The 21,764-nt window shown below is 36.9% G+C and overlaps 2 protein-coding genes across 9 annotated transcripts; one reads left to right on the plus strand and one right to left on the minus strand.

Moving 5' to 3' along the window:
• Nucleotides 1-554: 554 nt before the first annotated feature.
• LOC113741698 (MMS19 nucleotide excision repair protein homolog) lies at nucleotides 555-12,530 on the plus strand. Of its 8 annotated transcripts, XM_072045324.1 has the most exons (23): nucleotides 556-718; nucleotides 934-996; nucleotides 1,095-1,149; nucleotides 1,320-1,417; nucleotides 1,983-2,141; nucleotides 2,305-2,364; nucleotides 2,906-3,094; nucleotides 4,039-4,092; nucleotides 4,853-4,939; nucleotides 5,032-5,542; nucleotides 5,702-5,746; nucleotides 6,841-7,220; nucleotides 7,424-7,497; nucleotides 8,489-8,594; nucleotides 8,793-9,688; nucleotides 10,639-10,714; nucleotides 10,807-10,918; nucleotides 11,040-11,116; nucleotides 11,301-11,381; nucleotides 11,634-11,713; nucleotides 11,809-11,882; nucleotides 11,969-12,058; nucleotides 12,394-12,530. In XM_072045324.1, the coding sequence occupies exons 1-21, from the start codon at nucleotides 647-649 to the stop codon at nucleotides 11,840-11,842; spliced, it is 3,309 nt and encodes a 1,102-aa protein (XP_071901425.1). In that variant the 5' UTR covers nucleotides 556-646; the 3' UTR covers nucleotides 11,843-11,882; nucleotides 11,969-12,058; nucleotides 12,394-12,530. The 8 variants fall into 8 exon arrangements, with proteins under 8 accessions (XP_027125093.2, XP_071901423.1, XP_071901425.1 ...); XM_027269292.2 differs by having other exon boundaries at nucleotides 555-718; nucleotides 5,032-5,746; nucleotides 11,809-11,872; XM_072045321.1 differs by having other exon boundaries at nucleotides 5,032-5,746.
• Nucleotides 12,531-13,399: 869 nt separating this feature from the next.
• Nucleotides 13,400-21,149, minus strand: LOC113741689 (protein PAF1 homolog). Its single transcript, XM_027269287.2, has 12 exons — nucleotides 19,522-21,149; nucleotides 18,061-18,129; nucleotides 16,698-16,805; nucleotides 16,423-16,606; nucleotides 16,269-16,336; nucleotides 16,050-16,169; nucleotides 15,195-15,300; nucleotides 14,390-14,476; nucleotides 14,217-14,285; nucleotides 14,067-14,138; nucleotides 13,800-13,943; nucleotides 13,400-13,713 (listed from the first exon to the last, which is right to left on the minus strand). The coding sequence occupies exons 1-12, from the start codon at nucleotides 20,469-20,471 to the stop codon at nucleotides 13,570-13,572; spliced, it is 2,121 nt and encodes a 706-aa protein (XP_027125088.2). The 5' UTR covers nucleotides 20,472-21,149; the 3' UTR covers nucleotides 13,400-13,569.
• Nucleotides 21,150-21,764: the final 615 nt, after the last annotated feature.

Genomic DNA, 21,764 nt, shown 5'->3' on the forward strand with positions numbered 1-21,764 from the left:
GAACATTAAAAGCTAAAATACTACTTTTTTTTTTTTTTTGGAGCTCTAAAGCTAAAATACTTCCGAGTACAGTATTGAGTAAAACTACGTCCTCTTCCTTGGCAACCAAGAGCAGCAAAATGGGGCCGTTGGCGCTTGCTCATTCTCATATACCAAGAGCGTGCGTGTACGTTACATAGGTCTACGGAAATTAACTGAAATCTCTTATCCTGTGTTTTAGTGCAATCAGTACATACTGAAATAAAATATGATAGATCATGTGAATAATCATTAATTACAACGTCAAACGCAGTTGAATTAGTAATGCAGTGAATTTCATCTTGCCAGTTCGGGAACAACTAGCTATTTGGGTCCGCCAGAGGCCATAGTTTTTCATTACCCTAAATTATTTTTTAGGGCTGTATTACTTGAACGATTAAAAGGAAAAAAAAAAAAAAAAAAAAACACAGACACACACACACACACTTGAATTGACAAAGTTATAGTATAGAGCTACGGCGTCGTTTCATTGGGTTCTTCAATCTTCCGCAAAATAACTAGAAACTTATTACAAAACCCTTGGCCATGGGGTAACTAACATATAAAACCCCAAAAACACAGCTGCAAAACACCGCAACCTCTTCTGGTGTTCTCTCTCTCTACAACAATGGCTAAGCCGACGGAGTACGTTAAGCATATCGAGTCGTACGTCGACTCGTCCAGCTCTCCCTCCCAACAGGTCCACTTACTACTACCAAAAGCTCTTTTCTTTTTCTTTTCTTGTCATTTTTTTCCTTCTTAATGATCAACAAGAACTGTTGCACCATGAATTCAATCTTTTCGCCGTTTTTATCTAGCCCCAACAATGAATTAGCAAAACAATGTCTTAGCACAAATAGATTACCATTTTTTTTTAGGATATTCGTGCTGAATTTGAACTTTCATTGGTTGCAGGCTGCCAGTGTGGATGCACTTGCTATTCTTTTGAGGAATGACTTATTAACCCTAGAAGCTTTAGTAAGTTCTAGCAGAAAAAGTTGGAATTTTTATCAACGCAGGATTGGCTATGTGGAGTGTCATGTGATTGTTTATTTCCTAATTGTATAATATTGTAGGTTAGAGAATTGGACTTGTATTTGACTACTACGGATAGCATCATTCGCTCAAGAGGTACTTTTCTTTTTCCCCCTTACAATTCTTCAGAGTTGGCCTTTCTTAAGAATGTATTTCAGAGATTCGCATGAACCATTCCAAAAATTGGACTATCTCATACTGATTAATGACGAGCTATGGAACGTTCTAATAAGCATTGGCTATTTAATGTGTCCACTTTTTGGCAGGCATACTTCTCCTCGGGGAACTATTGACTCAATTAGAGTTGAAGCCTTTAAGTGATGCTGCGATACATTCCTTGATAGGATTCCTTACAGAAAGACTGGTAAGAGCCTACTGCAACAGAAATGCACAAAAGAAAATGAACTGATTTTCTTCTGACCGTAATCCTGTTCTCTCTGTAGCAGCTTAAGACATTACCTGCGATACATGTTTTGGTTTTTACTCTTATCAAAGTTCAAGTTTTTTGAGTAATTTAAGGATGCTGGTGTTTGCACACTGATAAATGTTAATTTTGATGCTCTTGGAATTGTCCAGTTAGAGTTAACATGTGGTCCGTTGGTGATGCTTCTGCTACTTTCACAGTTGTACAATGTTTACTAGTTATCTCGGCAAAACTCTCTTGCTTCTCCATTTTTCCTTTGTTTAACTCCAAAAAATCCAATCCCATAAGTGGATCAAGAAAGACTGAACTGTAAGGACGCTTTGAAGTTGTTTCTGCTGTCATACATAGATGTTAAATTGCAGCTTCCAGTAATAGTAGGTCTACATTTGGGTGAATTGTTGTTTAGTTGGTTTTCTCTGGCTTTAGAGTCCTATTATACTTTCTTGAAATTCTGTAAGTGTAAGAATTTCAGAAGGGAACATAGATATTGTTTAATAATTTTCAGGAAGACTGGAGAGCTTTGCGTGGTGCACTTGTTGGTTGTTTGGCACTGTTGAGGAGAAAAACTGATGTTGGTGTGGTAACTGAAAATGATGCAGAAGCTGTGATGAAATCATATATGCAATATCTGCAAGTGCAGTCCATGGGACAGCATGACCGGAAGGTAAGATTAAATGTGATCCCAATGTTAATGATGTTATATGACAAATTGTGTAATGCTGGAAAATGAGCTATTTAGTAGACTAGTTTTAGGAAGGTTAATTAGGAAGGTTAATCAGATATTTGGAGCTATGGATATAAAGATAAACATTAGTATTTCCTTGCAGCTCTGCTTTGAACTTCTGGAATGCCTACTGGAGCGGTACCCTAATGCTGTTCAGCCACTGGTATTTAGTTTCTATCAATCTTACTCCATTTTTGTTTTCTTACTTCTATATTCTTCATGTATAATTTATGGATTTGGGTATCAAATATATGAGGTAGAATAAGTGCTTCCTAAAATCCATCATTTGATTCCTGACTTAAATTACTGTTTGTGGTTTGAAATTTTTTATCCTTGAATTAGAATTTGCAAACTTTATATGATCAGGTTTAGTAGGTCTTATTCAGCTAACCTCTCAACTAGTGTCATTTTGGACCTTTCCTCGTGTCATGTGTGTTTAGTTGTAGGTTGTGCATAATGTTCCTTGCTTAATTTGTTAAGAGATGAGTACATATGGATTTTGGGTAGCTCAAACTTCAATTTCGGACATTGTTATTGCTAAATAACATGCTTTCAGTTAAACTTTTGCACTTCTATCTATTTCCTCATGTTGTGTTTGGCTGTTTGCTATGTCATGGCAATGGGTTAGCTCCTCTGCTCTGGCCTTGTTATTTGAATTTCTATATTATTGAGTCACGCCTGAATATGTTGTTCTTCATTTGTAGGGCAATGAACTTTTCTATTCAATCTGTGAAGGTATTGATGAAGAAAAGGATCCTCAATGCTTGATCCTCGCATTTCATATTGTTGAAGTTGCTGCAAAGTTGTTTCCTGATCCCTCTGGTCCATTTGCTAGTTATGCTGCAGATATTTTTGAAATTTTGGGCCGTTACTTTCCCATTCATTTTACACATGTAAGCTCACTTAGGGCTGCACCTGCATTTTTCTGCTATGTTTAATCTAGTGTATACTAGACCAACTTTCTAGACTATTCTTTTTTTTGTCCTTTAAATAGTTTCTGAACTTGATATTGCATGGGTGGTATTTTTAGAGCTGACTGATTAAGCATAAAGATTAAAAATACCAGAAAATCAAACACTTGGGGGCATTCTTGTTGTTTAAAATACGGTGATTCTAGCTTTTTCCTGTGCTAAGTTGCATTGAGGTGTTTTCCATTGCTTTGCTTATCTGTCTTGTGACAAATAAATTTTCTTTTCAAAAATTGTTCTGAAGAAATGCCAATTAAAATTTCTTAAACCTTTCGAAGAATAACTTTTTAAGCACATTTGGATAGCTTAAGAACACTAGAGTAGGCCATTAACAGTAAGCATGAAGCCTGATTTTAAACTTCAAACTTATTAGTGCATATAGATGCTTGGTAAGCTTTCACCAAGTTGATTCAATGTGGTTGTGTCCCTTTAGAACCTATTATCGGCAAAACCGAACTTGTAAACCTAAGATTCTGTAATAGATGCTATTCTGTTATACTACTTTTCTCTCTGAAGCTTCTGAATGTTTGTGGAGTTTTTAGTTGTGTATAACCGCATGGATAAAAAGAAAAAAAAAAGGCCTCACATTTGGGATTTTCTGATGATAAGAGTCTTGCATCAGCATGAAAAATTGTGATACTGACTTTTTAAAGAAGGACCTGGAGGATGGGAGAAGGCTATATATTGGCTCTATTTTTAGCAAATTTTTTATAGATGTTAGTTTTCTTCTGAAACTACTTCCTTGCTAGTTGCTGATGTTACTAATACTATAGAATAATGTAGTTGGATAGGTGTATATATTTGTTCTTGTGTTTGATCTTTTTCTGAATCTGTCTTCCATTTAACTTTTTTTGGGTTATAATGTCCAGCCAAAAAGTGAAGATATTGGGGTCAGCAGGGATGAGCTCTCCAGGGCATTACTGGTGTGTGGCATTTTTAGGCCTTAACTACTATGTTTGTGGAATCTCTTATAAGAGAACATTCTGTTTTGATGGGTGATTTTCTTTTGTCTGGATAGTTGATGTAACATAGAATATACTGACACATAATACAAAACAATTAGTTTCATGGATCTTCCCTAGGATTTATTTTCTTCTCTTAAACCATAGAGTTGAGAGAGATTTCTCTTGGAATTTGATGAATGCTGAATAGTGCATAAGCTGCTTGAAACATGCCATCAGGCTAATTGAAACATCTCAATGGGAATGCTTCTTTTGGTGTATCTTTCAGTTAATAAATGGAATTGCTGTGTATAATATATGGTTGTTTGTGTTTTATCGGACATTAGCTGGAAATTAATTACATGTTGGATGTTTTGATGGAGGATCCAGCAAAAAAGCTACTGTTCTCCTAATAATCGAAAGTTATTTATGTTAATAAATGCCCAACAGTTGAAGAGAAGACACCATTTACTAAAAGTACAACCAAATTCTTTGTCACCTTCTGAGTGGTGAACTCTTTAAGCTTTTAATCCAATAATAACCTTTTTGTATTTTTAAAGTGTACCTGTCGAAAATCAATGCGTTAAATGTGGAATGAATCATCCGTCATAGCATTTTCTTAAACTTTGTGCCAAATGCAATGCTGACAATGTTCATGAGTTGGTGAGATCTAGGGGAAGACATGTTAATGGGTAACAATTAACCTTTTCAGCTGATACAGCTTATCTTTTGTGTCTTCCAGCTGGCATTTGCTGCAACACCACTTTTTGAGCCATTTGCTATTCCATTGCTGCTTGATAAACTCTCTTCTTCTCTGCCATCAGCAAAGGTTTGCTTTATGTAATATAGTTCCCTTTCTACTTTCGTTTACACTGACAGTCTCTATTTCTGAATTATAACATTGGCTGATATTGCTTACAGGTTGAATCCTTTAAGTATCTTGGTTACTGTGCTCCGATGTATGGATCAGATAGGATGGCCAAACATGGTGGAGCTCTTTGGTCTTCGGTGAAAGATGTTTTGTATACCTCACCAGAGTCTGCTTTGTCTGTGGAGTCAGAGTCAGATGGTGGTATGATTTTTGAGGAGAGTGATATTATGGTTGAAGCCCTGATCCTTTTGGAGGGGCTTATGCAGCAAAATAGTGATTTGCTCTTAGATATGATCCTTGGAGATGAGGACATCAATAACTTCATCTGCTCATTTCTTAAGCCTTGGGATATTCATGATACTCCATTGCAACTAAGACAACAACTTCATTCAGTAGGTCGCCTTCTTGCTGTCTCTGCCAAATCTTCCATGGCTTCCTGCAATAGAGTGTTTGAAAAATTCTTTCCCCAAATGATGGAGGCTTTGGGCTGTTCAGTTGGAAATCATTCTGATGAGAGTTTTGCAACTGAAGATCGTGCTCTTTCTTCTAGATTTAATTATGGTACCTTATACCTTTGTGTCGAACTCCTTGATGCATGTAGATGTTTGGTTTTGGGTTTCAAAGAATCTACATCCTTTCCTGATTTTATACACGAGAAGTGGTGTTGCATGCTGCATGGCTTTTGCAGATCATTAATCAACATCTTCTTTTCTAACTTAGAAGCTGTTTCTGGAAATGCTCAAAGCTCTTTCGCTTATACTGGAGGTGAGATTTGATTGCTAAAAGAGTTAATAGTGCTGTGTTAGATATTTGTCCAAAAACTTCAAACTTGTGTTAGGGTTCCTGTGTGCTTGTTTTTAGTTTGCGATATTACATAGTCCGAGAATGTTATCCAAGATAAACTAAATACACTGATATCAGCAAGAACTCAGCTTAGCAAGAAGTTAAGCATGAGAGGAGGTTTGAAGTCCAACCCATTTGGAGCACAAGGCCTAAACAAATGTTTTTCTTGCACTTGTGTGCATCCAGGGACGTCAGCCTGGCTGCTGACAACCCTAAATGGATTCTTATGACTGGGTTTGAAGGATAATATATATATATATATATATATAACCATGTTAATCATTTGCTGTGAAATTCGAAGATTCAGATTGTTTAAACTTCATAAATCTCCATTTTGGTTACAGCTGTTGATGCAAGCTGCAGTTATTCAGGGGGATCTATTATGGAACCTTAACAAAATGCTTAATCCACATTGAAAGAGTTAACTTTTGCTGCAAACTCAATTAACCCCTTTTTAGACTACTAGGATCAAATTCCAAATCTTTGATTGGAGACTTCTAATTTGACTTGTCTACATCATCAAATCCTACTTATTGAGATAATGGAAGAGTTGTTGACCTCTAGTTCATTACCATCATTTGTACATGGTTTTCTAGCTAATCTTGGTTTATTACCATCTTTAGTACATGGTTTTCTACCTACTCTTGGATGTGTAAACAAGAAGGATAAAGTTGAATGCAAAAGAAAAGGAAGACAATTGTTGTACTTTTGAGCAGTGTCTGTGTTTTCAACTGAGTAACATTTTCTTTCCTAACAAAGAAATCTTTATTGTTTCAGGAAAAAGGGGGGTGGGGGGATTGTGGGTTTTATGGGCTGACATTTATTCTTACCAAATTAGAAAAGTTTCAATTAGAATGCTGAATGCAGTAGATTTTTGCTTTTTGATAACTACCAATTGCATAAGTTGTCCTGTACTGTTACAAGAATTATTTCAGTCACTATTAGCTAGTTTTATCATTAAATGGTGTCTTGTAGTTAATCTCAATTTCTCTTTCTTTTTAATGTTCGAATTGCAGTAAAGGGTTTGCAGCTTTTGGCTACATTTCCTAGGAGCTTCGCTCCTGTCTCATTGTTGCTGTTTGAGAACATTCTGTTGAAGTTGGTGTCAGCCATCACTTCTAACTTCGACAAGAAATTCTCATGGGGGCTGGAATTAAAGGCATTAGTGGAGATTGGCTTATATATTGAAGGGTATCAAGAGTCTGAAAAGGCAGCAACTTTTGCTAGGATTGTTGTAGACAAGTTTGTGTCTTGGATATCTTCTGATGAGCCTGCTATGCCGCTATCTCTCAAAATGCAAGCAATTTGTGAAACTGGAATGACAGGAATTAGCAATATGCTGAGAATTGTCCAAGGGATGGAAAAGGCTATATCTGCCAAATTCACTCAGGCTTATGTATGTAATTGGCTCGATTCCTTTGGTAGTATCTTTTTGTGATTGAGGTGTTTTAAGGAAATTCTCTTTAATATGGATGCTGCAGTGCATTGTGCTACTTTTTGTTCTGTTTTTTCTATACTTGTAGTGCCATTAAATTGGACATAGTAACAGTTTTACTTAGTCGTTGTGGATTACAAAGTATTCATCTTGCCTTCATACAGGTTGATGGTAATTTTGAGTCAGTGGAATTGGTAATCAAGGTTCTGGAGTGCTATAGTGCTAGGGTACTCCCATGGTATGTCTCTAAATTGAATTGCCTCCAATCTCTTAATTACTTGGTTTCTGCTGTCTTGCAAAATTTTGTTTTCATTAAACAGCATTCTAGATGAAGCTATACATTTCACTTGACTATATTTTAATGATTTGATAAGTTAAGATAATGAACCTATCTCTTCATGTTATGTTTGATTTCCTTACCAATTGGATTTATATTGTGGTTGCTGAATTTAATTTCATGATCAGCACATCCAAGACCATGTTGGGGAACTTGACTCTTGAATTCACAACTAATTGCTGGTGGTTGAGATAGTGGTGACCTTCCATAATGAGTTAGGAGCTCTTTTGAAAGCAAAGAAGGATGAGACTTTTTCCTTTATCTTTTTATTTTTAAGCACACCAGATTTTGCTCTTTGAATCTTTCTAATTTTCTTGGCTTAGGAATGGGATATTACTTACAACTTCAGCTTTTTTAGTTGTTATTATGTTAAATGTATGCTGGTCGTTAAGATTAATCATTTGTTATGATTGATAAATGCATCCTATTTCATTTTCTCACTGACTTTGATTTAAGTTCGTAGTTTATTTTGTTTACTAGGCTAAATCTCCTGCAGGAGGAAATATTGGAAGTGGGATTAAGAAGCTGTTTTCTTGTATATTGCCACATTCTGATATTTTAAGTTTAAGCTACCAACAATTATTTCCCTGCAGATAGAAACACAAGCTTACAATGGTGGTCATGACTCCTGAATATAATTACAGTAGCAGTTCCAAGTCGAATGCTACTATAGCTGGGTCCTATGCTTAGCTTGCTAAACTTCACTGATTGTATCATTGTAGTCATAAATGGACATATTTAAGGTTATTCAAACATTTAAGTGGAAAAATCTGTTAAAATCGCCTGATACCTTTGTTCAGAAATACTCACTCACTCATTTATCTTGTCAGACTGCAACTATGTGTTGATCTCATTGGCAGATATTTGTCTCAAATGCTTGTTTGTGTTCCAGGTTTGAAATGAATGGAGGTTCTGAGGAAGTTGCTTGGAATTTGGCAGCTATTATTTGGGACAAGATTGACAATTCTAGTTCGGTCAATCTCACTGTTCAAAATTACGTAAGAATGACTGGCATATTTACTAATGATTGATGGTTCTCATTGACATCCGTTCAGTGTTTGAATAAAGAATTGCCTTTTTGGTTCCATAATCATATGTAAAAGTTTAGGAAGTTAATTTAAATAAAGCACTTCCTGATCCTGACTAATGAAAATTCCTGTTTGAAAAATAACAAGAAAACATGTGTGTGTACTCAGGAACTTCTTGGTGCAGCTATGACAGCAATGAAACAAGCAGTTCGACGCTGTTCACAGGAAAGTCAGGAAAAGATTGTCAATAGAGCCTTTAGGGTACTATCAGCAAGCACCTTGTTTCCTCTGAAAGATTCACCATTTGCCACTTCCTTGTCCAATTCAGAAGACTCATACCTTAATCATCATGTTGACAGAGTTTCATGTAGAGATGAATGGATCATTTCACTGTATGCTTCAGTTGTTATTGCACTCCGTCCTCAAACACACGTCCAAAATTTAAAGATGGTTTTACAGTTATTCATAATGGCCCTTACAAAAGGTCATATTCCTTCGGCTCAGGCATTGGGTTCTTTGGTTAACAAATTGCCTTCAAAAACCAATGAAAGGCATTTGTCACAAGAATATGGTGTGGAAGAGGCAATAGATGTGATACTAACAAGTAGCATATGGAATTTCTGCCAGAGTAATACTCTCAGAAAATGCTCTTTGTTTGGTGGTGGCAATGAGATACATAATACTAAGTGCCTTGCTGGTTTAAATCATACCTCGGTTCACATTTCTGCAATTGTTGGACTGGCTTGGATAGGAAAGGGATTGATTATGCGAGGTCATGAAGGGATAAAGGACATCACAATGACTTTTTTAGGTGTCTTACTTGAGAACACCAATAATGGGGATTTTCCAGAGTCATGTGATCCAATTGAAGGCAAAGAGCAAGAAGTGATCCCTCTAATGAAATCTGCTGCTGATGCATTTCATATTCTCCTGAGTGATTCCGAAGATTGTTTGAATAGGAACTATCATTCAGTGATACGGCCACTTTACAAGCAACGGTTTTACAACTCTGTTATGCCCCTTTTATTATCTTCAACGAGGCAATCTAATTCAATAATAACTAGGTACATACGGATATACCTCCAAATTTCCTCTCCTTAGTATTCCAATGTTCTGATTTCTTCTAGGTAGTTGAATGATGTTGCCTCAAGCCCCTTCTGTTCTTATTCCTTTGTGGATCTAAAGCCATGTATTGTTGGCATTGTACTCCTTGATTTAATTTTTCTGGTTTAAGTTTGAAACTACGAAGCCTACTACTTCTCCTTTGTCCACCTTAATAGCTTTTTATGCCTGCTGTAAACATCACTAGTGGAAGATTTTCCTCTCCGGTATGGTGATACTAGCATGAGCTCAACTTTCTTCGTAGTTCAATGTCATGTTTTCGAACAGTGAGATTTTGCTCAAGCACCATTCACCAGTTCCCCCCAAGATTTTGTGTTTTGCCCCCTTTTGTTCAGTAGCAGTTGCATTCTTTTTCTCTTCTCTCTACTTTCATGTGCTTGAATCCTTCTTCCTTCAGGGTTGTTAATTCTAAGCATTCCAGCAGGCGAGGTACAGGCTGGCAACATGTAGTGTTCAATTGTGCATTGCAGTGTCTAGATTGGTAGCATCAGTTAGGACTTGAAGAGTACTGCAGGCTTGTAATTTTGTTGTATTTATACCTATCAGAGAGAACCACGTTGATCCCCGCAGGAACTATAAGATATTCATCATAACTTTTCTTTAAGTACTTTGGAGCCATGGTCTTAAATGTCTATCGTTAAACTCTTAAATCATCATTTTGGATGATGGAACTGTCCTGTCAATACTTTTGTGAATTGTGGCTTAACAAAAGCTACTGTTCAAATGTTTAGAAGCATAATACAGTAACCTTGTTTGTGACTGATATTGACCTTGTTTGTGACTGATATTGGAATTGATGGAATAGAGTAATGGAATAGAATGTGCTCTTCATCAATCTTAAACATATGTATGCACTCAAGTACTAAAGATTGTGGTAAACAACCTGTTACAGATCCATGCTCTTCCGATCATTTGCACATGTAATATCAGAGACCCCTCTGTCTGCTATGATAAGTGAAGCTAATAAGGTTAGTATCCTAGAGCTTCCTGTCAATTCTATTTTGTTCTTGTTTGGGTTTGGGTTGATAAATCTACTCCAAAATTGGGCCCTTGTCTGCAGCTCATTCCCTTGCTTCTAGATAGCTTGTCCACCTTGACTGAGGATGTTATGCATAAAGATGTCATCTACAATGTCATTCTTGTCCTCTCTGCAATTTTGATGGACAAAAATGGTAAGGATGTTGTTCCATTGTCTGAGAGAATTTAATGTCCCTACTGAACGATGTTTCAGATTTTCTTTCATGAATCTGCAAGTTCTTTGATTTATGAACCAAGTTTAACCTCTTGGTCCAGGACAAGTAGCTGTTTTGGAAAATGCACAAGCCATAATTAACCAGCTTATTGGGCTTGCAGCGTATCCTCATATGATGGTAAAAAGAATTTTTTAATTGATATCTAGCTTTTTTCTTCATGATGGACAAATCCAAAAACTAATTTGGTACACAATTAATGTGGGTAACAAACACTTGTGCAAATTTATGTCTAAGCAAAAATGAATTTGATCAGATGTGCTTCCTTTATAAATTCTGTAAAATTGTTCTCGTAATGTTTTAGGTAATTCGAGAGACAGCAATTCAGTGCCTTGGTGCAATGTCTGAACTGCCTTATGCGAGGATTTATCCATCGAGAACAAAGGTAGCAGTTAGTTATGCTGCATGTCTACGTGAACTCAATTATGTGTAACCAATGATATATAAACATTATTTTCGTGATTTCAAATATTTTGCCATATTGTCTTTGTCAATTATCAATTACTAGGAAAGCTGCTTTTGTTGATGCACTCTATCATTTCTCTACTTTTTGCGCAACCCAATTCTGTCCATGTGCATGAATATGCAGTTACATCATTACAAGCATACTAAAGAATGTTCTCTATATCCTTATAAGGTTTTACAAGCTATATCAAAAGCCTTGGATGATCCAAAGAGGGCTGTCAGACAAGAAGCAGTCAGATGTCGCCAAGCTTGGTTTGGGCAATCAAATAAATGATGGTGTTCTTTTCCTTCTTCAATAGTGAAGGTCATAATTAGATTTTGCTCTGGCAGCTGATGTTTTTGGACAGGGCATCAATTGCCTCAAGAAGCCTTCACTTTTGAAATACTAAATAACATCGAGTTCCAAGGCTTGTGAGATAAGGTTTACTATATTGCATCAGAATTAATGGTATTAGAAGTACTGCAGATGGGAAATAATGATGATCTTTGCTCATTTGTTGCTCTCAGGGAAGATGAAGAAGTACCATTGTCATGCTATACTAATCTTTCTTGGTAGCTGAAACTGGAAACTACTCAGTCATGCATCTCAAATTGCAGGCATGCCCCTTCTATCTCGTAGTATTGCATTGTGTAACAATAAAATGTTACCTAAAAAGTTTGCAGGTTTACTTTAGAGAAGCTACCTAGATACCTGGAAAGAAGGGATAGATTTCCAATGTGTTATTGTGATCACTTAACTGCAATATAAAGATCCATTGAGGCATATTTACCATAAGTACACGAAATGATATATCAGCAAATTGAGTAAAACTAGTGGCACAATAAATTATCATGGAATTGGGTGTTTTCTATTTTAAAGCGATGAAATAAATCATGTTACTGAACCATTTAGCATGTAGCTCTTGATGACTCAATTGTGTGTTCCTTTTCAGCTTTCTTAAGCAAGTTGGAGTACCTTCTAGTCAACAATAGAGGACTGCAGGGATAACGCATTCTTCATCTTGCCTGCTGTTCGGAAGTGTAGATGATTTTTTGCTTTCAATTGAGGCAGACAAGTGATTGTCCTAAATTGTTAGCTAGTGTCAACATTGCCATTTCTTGGTCACCCTTCGGAGTAATTGGAGGATTTACCATGTCCTTGGTAGTTTGAGACTGACATATATTGCTCTGATAAAAGTGTTTCAAGAGGTCTCCAAGTTTCTGAAGCCGCTATATATGCAGCTTTGTTGCTGAATAGTTCTATTGGAGAATGATATCTCACCTTAAAATGTGAGTTTGGGAGTTTAGAGCATTGATTTGTTTCATTAGGATGTTAATGTATATAGCTTAATTAGTAGAAGTGTGCTAATTGCCTTTTGTTCAATGGGGGCATTCTGCTTGCAGTCACACAGGTACAGCAATCATGACCATGTAAACTTACTGCAATTCCTCAACCAAACAGGAAACAGCGAAAGAAGAAAATGACTGCATCTTATTCAGTTATGTTCGCAGTGTCAAAGTTCTTTTCAATATTAACTTTCAGTCGTCCCTTTAGCTTTCCATAGTCTAATATATTGGACATTTTCTCTTGCCTCTGATTTTTTTTTTCTCTTGACGTTATCCAACACGAGGAATTCCAAAGGTGTTATGAAATTATTTTGCTTTTCCTTAGTAGTTCCAAAATGACCGACTTTGAATTTCAGTCTCACATTCGATCGTTATTGTTGATACTTGAATGCCTTCCTTCTTGGGTTAGTTATGGAAATTCAAGAACAAATCTTCTATATCCCTTCTAATGATAAGGTGAAAGTTTTCCCAAATCCAATTAATTTGGTTTCATAACTTACTTTATTTTTTTTGTGTGTGTTTAATCACGAATACTATAAAAGCCAAGATACAGGTAAATCATGTCCAAATTTCAGGCAAAATTTTGTAAGTTGTAAGCAACATAAAAAGAAATGAGGGAAAAAATCCAAAATTTAGAAGACAGGAAAAATTTCGAGTTATCAAAATTTTCACAAGAAGCAAGGCAAAAATCCTATATCCCATTATATTTCTGCTGTCACTAATTGACTCTTGCACTCTCTGACTCTGTATAGTATCAGTTGGATAATTCTGTATAAACACATTCAATCAGACATATCATATTCGCCTCCACTGGACTGATCTGGCTCCATATCATCCACACTCTTCTGTGATTGACCAAGGCCATCTTCCATGTCCAATCTTGCTCTCTTCGAATTGAAACCACTCCCTTTTGATGCTGAATAACCCTGCAAACACGAGGAACTCAAAGATCAGCCAGATGTTCTTGATATTTTTCAAAAGAAAGAAGAAAAATAAAGGTTAATTGGCATACCCCAACTTCCTTCAATTCTATTGCGGCTACAGTTGATCTCTTCCTTACAGTCAATCTCGAAGGTACAGGAAAATGTTCAACTTCTTCGCTTGATTTCCCTTCTCTAGCTCTCTTTTTTCTCAAAATTAGCTTCGTCGGTAGAGGCTGCATCAAAATATACTCTGTGTCAGCAAAATCCTCATAGAGAGCGTTTCCACCCCTCAACGATAAATGCCAAACTTTAAGTACAAGTAAATAAAGTAACACTAAAGAGCTCAAATAACATACCATATAGTGCGCCTGTGATTCGCCAAAGGTCACGAGATATGTTGCGGGGTCGTCCGCATCATCCCCTCGAACCTGTCCATACATGAAGGATGTCTCAGTCAGCAGATGCAGTAAAAGTATCTATAGAAAAACTAAAGAAAGCATACATACATCCCAATGATATTCACGAATCCAGGAGTATGAAACATCTTCACTTTCGTCATAGATATCCTTTGATAGCTGGAACGATAAACACATATACATTGACGATCATACAAAACTGAGAGAAAATCAGTCACGCTGAAATTATATTGCCCTTTTTCCTCGAGTAAAAATTCAACTACCTCATTAGGTGAAGGAACCATATAAGCCAAAAATTTATCAGGTTTTGCCATATCAGAGCTGGTAGCCACAAAACTTTTCATAATTGCCTGCAATCATGAGCATACTTGTCACAAAACTCTCTCTTACTATGTTTAGTAATTATGATTGAGAAATTGGTAATATAATCTGGAAAAATTACAGTATTCAGTGACAAGATAATCAATCCACTTTTTTCGGGTACATAATCAATCCACTTAGAATTGTTAAGACTTCATAGAAGTAATCAATCCACTTAGGACTGTTGAGACTCACGGCAATCGGTGACAAGATATTCAATCCACTTAGAACTGTTAAGACTTCATATGAAATAAACAATGTGTACAAAAATTAAAAGTGCTAGAAGAATTTATGAATTTCATAAGGGTTAAACAGCAGTAAATTCTTAGTCACATCACAAACCCCCCCCCCCCCCCCCAACAAACACCCTGCAAAAAAAATTGATATGAATAAATTAGTATGACAAATGTGGGGGCCAGGAATGAGAAAATCCCCTTGCATCCCTCCCCTCCACACAATCACTAAAGGCTGCGATAATACAACTGAAAAATAGAACATCCATATTAAAATCTCCTCCTTTCCCTCTAACTCTTCAACCTGTAAGAAAAGGTTGTATGATTTGTGTCTCGGATATACTAATCCTCCACGAGGGAACTCAAGAGTAATCAATGGTGGGCCACTGAACTAACTCTTGACAGTCTGACTTAAATGTGCAAAATGATGTAGTAAATACTTTGATGTATACAAACACGAATTAACAGATTTTACCTGCGATTCATGTGAATCACGGATACATTTATCCAACTTGCTGTAAATTTCTGAGTCAGCAGTAGGAGCGCTATCAAAGTTTGCTACAACAAACTGGTCACCGTACCTGCCAAATCAGCAGTACTACATCAACTTTCACATAAAACCAAAGCCAATTCACTTGAAGAAACAGTCAATCAGCTATAAGAATCAGAGCCCAAAAAGCCATTCTTGCAGGTAATACGACACTTCTTGTTTCTTTATGGGGTCAACTAAAAATATTTGAGACCTTAAACAGGTAATGTGAATCTAAAATCATGTCTGCGCATGAATGAAATTTCTAATTAGACTCCAACATTATATCCCATAAACAGATGTACCACTTCTGGACAACTGTCCAGTTTCAGCAAGACATTTTTTTAAAGTGAATTTACTAAAACATCATATCCTTCCAGTTCTCTTCAAACTCCCAACAAGAGAATAAAATTTGTTTCCAGAACTCCAGAAGAAGACAAAAGAGCATTATTTAGTATGTTTTCTCTTCTCATCTTTTCTTTTCTTCCCTGCACTCCCAAACAAGGCCTAAATGACTTTGTTCCCAACTGAGTCTTAGATACAAGTAGAACTACAGTATACTGTAACTAGACAGACCTTTTAATAACCCAAGGACTTCAAAGGCTTGTATAGTTACCCATACAAGTAGAAAAAAAAAATAAACCCTAAAAGACTGTGTTTAGAATACAAATTCTATCCAAAAGCAAGGGTACAATATGTAGACACTTCCCCTCTTCCTGTACATAACTGCAAATATAAGTGCTAATAGACAATTACTGGCTTAAAAATTATGCAATGAAGATGAAAAATGAAGAGATCTACCGATCAAAATCAGGAAAAAGCGGGAGAATATCAACAGCTTGTAATCTAGAATTAGTTGCATGAATAGGCCTGGCCTTGCATGCCTCAAATGAAGCCTGAATTTCCTGGATCTGTCTTTCCCTGAAAATTACAATATATCATTTTATATGGCCCCAACAATCAGAATGTTTTTATATGCACCTCTTCACATGGAAAATAGTATTTAAGCTCACAACTAACCTGCTATTAAGATTCTCCAAAAGATTGCGACCTTCTCGCAATTCTTTTGCCTGCTTTTCAGTGAGAGACTACAAAGAGAATCCAAGTTGTAACTTCCACCCCGGCAGTTCACATTAAAATAAACATCTTCAGACCAAATCATGCTGAATGGTACCTGTTTAGACGACTCCATGCTAAGAGGAGAAATATATTGGGTTTTGACCAGCCAAGAAACACCTTGGTCGGTGGGCCTTTCTTTCCTTTTTATGCCATCTTTCTTAATTGGGGTTACAGGATCATCATCACGTAATAATTCCTCATCCTCGGGATCTAGTTGCAGGCTTCTGCCTTTGGGTGGACTAATCGAGAAAGAAATTATGAAAGATCACCATTTTCATGCTTTAAAGATTTGTAATTAATTTTGGGGGAAAAGAATTGTCAAGGACATACTTATACACGCTGAGATCAAGCAAATCCAGTGGTATTCCAAGATCCGGTTCAACATATAGTTCAGGTTTGTGCATTTTCTCCAGAGAAGTGATGGCATATTTTGTAAACCTGCAGACTTGGTTACCAATCTAACAAAGGAACTAAAAACTAGAAATATTGAATGGAAGGCAAATATGAGGCAGAATCAAGTAAGGGATAGATATTTTCTTAGTTATTACTGCACAAGTTTTCTGCAAAATCAGAATCAAAATTTTGCAGAAGTGAACCTCCGATCATATCTAGTAAGCTGGGCAGGCGTACATTCAGTAAAATTGTATACATAGTCATTATTCATGGTTGCAATTTATAATGTATGAATATGATGTGTGAAAAGTACTTGACACATTCCAAATAGATCTAAATCTTGAGGTTCTAATGGTAGAACTGTTATCAAGGGTTGATGACACATTATGCGACACAAGTGCTAGAAAGATTAAATTTCCCAAGAAAAAGGTTAGTAATGGAAGTTCCAGCATTCAAAATGTAGGAAATTGGAAATATAGAACCCAGCCATGCAGTGACTCTCATTGCAAGTAAATCGAGCATGACACACAACTATGCTGGAACTCAGAGCAAACATCAACCGTTCTAATGAATAAACGGAATAGAGAAAGGGAAGAGAGGCAGATGTTTCCACATTCATTAAAGTTGCAGGCTGCTTATTGGATGATTCACTTCTGTCATAAGTCATCTTCATAGCAACTCTTTTTATAAAACTTCAAACGGCTTGACATGTCATGTAGAACCGTGTTCCATGCCTCCAATTAAATGAGCAATTTTGTTAAAGTTCTCCACCATTTAAACAGAAAAACTTGATGGTATTCCTGAGAAAGGTTTAATCTCACTCTAAATGGTAAAGAGTAAATGATCACGTCCAATTTCTACAAAGTTTTGTTTTCATACTCAGTTTCCTGGACAAGGCTACAATTTCGATTGATTGATGATCATCTGCGACAATCCTACATTTCCCTTTACAATTAATCTGTTAGGAAATTATGCTGCATAGCCCGAATAAGGCTCACATTCACTCCCCATCAAACCACAATCTCTTTAATAAAATCAGTATTCAAGCCAGCCATTTCCATCCTTCAAGGTAATATGCCAAAACTTAGTTCTATCACATCAAGACCATTAAATTTTTCAAGGAAAAAGAACAAAAAACTTCTTGCCCTACAGGTCACATTATCGTGAATTAAGATTTTAATTTATTGACAAGCTTATGATTAGTTAGCATACCGACTATATAAACAGAGCCACTATTACATAATTCATTAAAAGGAGGAGAAGTGAGTGGCAGGAAGAAAAGCAGGAAAAGGTTTCTTACCGATCTTTATCTCTCCTTAAAGATGTAAGCTTTGGTTGTGCTGTCTGATCAGGTAATTCATTCCGGAATCTGCAAAGATTACAAAATCAAATCAATGATATTCACACAGCAAAAAGTGAAGAGCAAAAGGAAAGCTTTTTCTTTTCATGGGAAAATATAACACAATTAGCAAAAACGACAAAAGTGAAACATCAATTGAAACAGTAAGTGATGTGTAGCATCATCAGATACAGAAAGCCCTGCAACTTGTTCTTCCTTTGATCATAAAAAATGCACGACCACATTCTCTTCAAGGAAATGAAATGTTCTTTGCAAGTTCAGAATGCTTATAACAGTTTCTTTTTGCCAGAGAGGAAATAATTCCCTTAAAGTGGTGACCTTGGCCAGAGACTGGAGGCAGGAATGAATAAATCTCAATAACTTTAAGTTTACGTGCAGCAGATATGCGGCTAGGGCTAGGTTGGATTGTATTTGGGTTGGATCTACTGTTTATGGATCGTTAGCATGGCAAAAGATGACAAGCAGTTTTAAGTTTGAGATGGGTTTCCAGGAGTGCGCCAGTGAAAGTAGGCTAGGCTTGATGCAGAAGAGAAAGTAGAACTCTTAGCATCATGATTTTTCACTTCTTTGAAGTCACCCTTATGGGTTAGGTCAACGGCTATATTTTTAACTTACAAATCCAACACAATAGCCAATTTATTTCAGTAAAATGCATTTCTCAAGAAAAATAATAAACAGAAAGTTATCAGCTTGTTGGAACTTATTATTTTGTATATGTCCATGGTATTCTTTTAAAGACATCATAGCTTAGTGACCATTGACAACCCAATTTAAGAAGACACTAATGGATTTTGTTAGCTTAAGAGAAAGGATGCCACCTGTCAAACTATTGATACTACAAATCCACAATCGACCTTGCTAATTCAAAGTTGGATGCACACCAAAATTAACTTTTAACTTGTTTGAAAATTTTTAATGCCATCCTTGTGATCATCCTCCAATCACAATCAAACAAGTGTTTAAGGGAAAAACAAAGAATAAACTTTTAAGCAATTGAATAGCATGGTATATGTTTTGTGTAATATGTTCTCTCTCGAACGTTAACTCAAAATGGTCAAAAGGAAGATTACTGCTCAATAGGTAATAATTTGCTCTATATCAGTAAAAATTTCACTAATGTGCGCACACAGAATTCACATATGCACGCAATAAATGCTTTACCAAAATCTAAAGTGCACCACTCATATCGCTAGTGTAAGAACAAAACATTCTTAGAAATTACTGTCATAATGGCATGCTATAAACATCCTCATGTTGGTTAACAAGATAATGTCTAACCATCTAAACTTTCAGCACTACAACTGTGTCACAATCAAATCCACATAAACATGTGCCCTTAGAAGGAAAAGGACAAATCTTTAAGCAACAACACAGATCCAATTGATGTTTCAGCATACTCACTTTAACTTGCAAAGAAATGTCGTAGGCTTCTTCAACCGGTTCTCAATCCTCTCACCACTTAACAGAGGAGCAGTCCTCCTGTCACCAATATGTGAGCCAGTAATCGACCCATGCGCTTTTGTTCCAGAAGATATCATTTGGGTCTTCTGCAGCACTCTACTCTGTGATTCTTTAATGTGCTGCCTATGTTTTTCTTCCTGCCGTTGCTTCTCGTATTCTCTCTTCTTCCTCAACCTCCTCTCCTCCTCTGTCTCAACCCTCCCTGGAGGCCCACTGGGCTTTCTAGCTGGAACTTGAGGAACAGGAACCTTCTGCTGCTTAGCGTTTCCCAAATCACGCCACCCAGAATCTCTTCCTTCCCTCGATGGCCTTCTCTCCTCTGCATTCCTGTTTTCCTTGCTCTGACCAGGAGGAAGTGACGACGGTAGTGGCGGAGGCGATAACGGTGGCGGAGGAGGAGGTGGAGCGACAGAATTAGGGGGAGGAGAGGAAGGGGGCGGCGGAGGTGGGGGTGGCTGCAAGGGTTGCAAAGGCTGGTGCTGACTGTACTGGGAGTACTGACCAGATGGATAATACCCTGGAGCAGGCGGGGCAGGGCCAGGCTGCGGGGGCAAGGAAGTCGGAGGAGGAGGAGGTGGGAAGGACTTATCCTGGAGAGGCGGCGGAGGAGGATACTGATATTGTTGCTGTGCTGGCTGCGGCGGAATTTGATTCCGCGGAGGAGGATTGTATGGCTGCGGATAATTCGAATTTGGCGGCATTTGAGAATAACCCCAATTCTGAGAATACTGATTCCCTTGAGATTGTTGCTGCTGATGAGGGGGCAAGGCAGGAGGTTGCAAAGGATTCTGATTCGCGGGCCCCGGCGGCGGCGGCGGCGGCGGCGGAGGAGGTGGCCGAGGAGCAAAAGTTGACTGAGGTGGCGGAGGAAATGGCCTATACGACGCCATTACAACTACTCCCCTTGCGCAACTCTGCGTTTACTACTGAACTGAAACCCTAAGTAACATAAATGACAGAAATTTGCAGTAACTCACAAATTTACCGAGTTTTAGTTGTATGCATTGCATTCATAGCCCCGTATTAGCACGAATTTGTATGTATACTAAATCGGAAAAAAAAAAAAAACCTAGCAATTACAAAACAGAACGAACAAAACTTCACAAAAGTTGACAGCTAAGTGCGATTAAATTTGGAGAAAATTCTCCGTCCGAGGATCGAAGAAGTTAAATTCAATTACATATAATTCGAGATTGAGCTGAAAGGACAGCTAAATTCCAACCCTAGAGCCAAAAACAATTTTATTATTAGAAGGAGATTGTTTATTTCGGGAATCTAATCAAAACTGAATCATCAAAGAAAAAAGAATGTAGGAGAAGGAGGAATCGAACAGCGAAAGTTAAATCAGAAATACACGAAAAATGCTATATAACAGAGCATCTGTACAAACAAGTGTTTGATCGGAGAAAAAGGGAGCGGTGGAGAGGGACGCTGGGTATTGGGAGTAAAAGGGCGGGGGTATTACTTGAAGTTTAACTCGCTGGCGACTGCTACTTAAGAACTAGTGCAGGTGTACGCGATAAAAATCTATAACGCATCGCAGTGTCTTTTTTCGGCTGTGACCGACCGCCTTGTTTGGACTTTGGATTGTTAGTTTTCACAGATAAATTTTTATATTTTTTATAAATACATCTTTTTGTTCGTTTTACAAGTCCTCGTTGCCTAGATATAATGCTGTCATGCACCCAAATTGATACCACTAAACATCATGCATCCTTAGAATCTCGAAACTGTGGTGGCAAGTGGAAATTGAAAAGATGCATTGTATAAAAATGTATTGTAATGATTTGATATATGTGAATTAAAAAAAAATGATCAGAAAATGAGTTTACGAGAAAAGGTAAAAATTTTTAGTTGAAAAATTTGCAATCCAAACAAAGCAGGAGCTGTAACCAAAGAAAATAAAATATAGCAACTGTTAGATACTTTCTACTAGATTTATTCGCAAACATCAATTTTCTAAAATTTATTTGGGTGATAATGGAGCAAATTTAGAACTAAAAACTTTGCATCGGGTGTAAGAATTAATGATGTTTATAGCAGAGCATTTTTGCTTTTATAATGGCTTTAGTTAATGAAAAAGCATAATTTAGCTGGTCCCAAACGTGTTCGAATTCTCGTTTTGGCCCTTAAACTTTAATATAGAATACTCTAATATTTAAAATATTAGATTTTATCGTATT

Source organism: Coffea arabica, chromosome 4c, assembly GCF_036785885.1.
Source record: "Coffea arabica cultivar ET-39 chromosome 4c, Coffea Arabica ET-39 HiFi, whole genome shotgun sequence".
In the NCBI taxonomy this organism is placed as follows: Eukaryota; Viridiplantae; Streptophyta; class Magnoliopsida; order Gentianales; family Rubiaceae; genus Coffea; species Coffea arabica.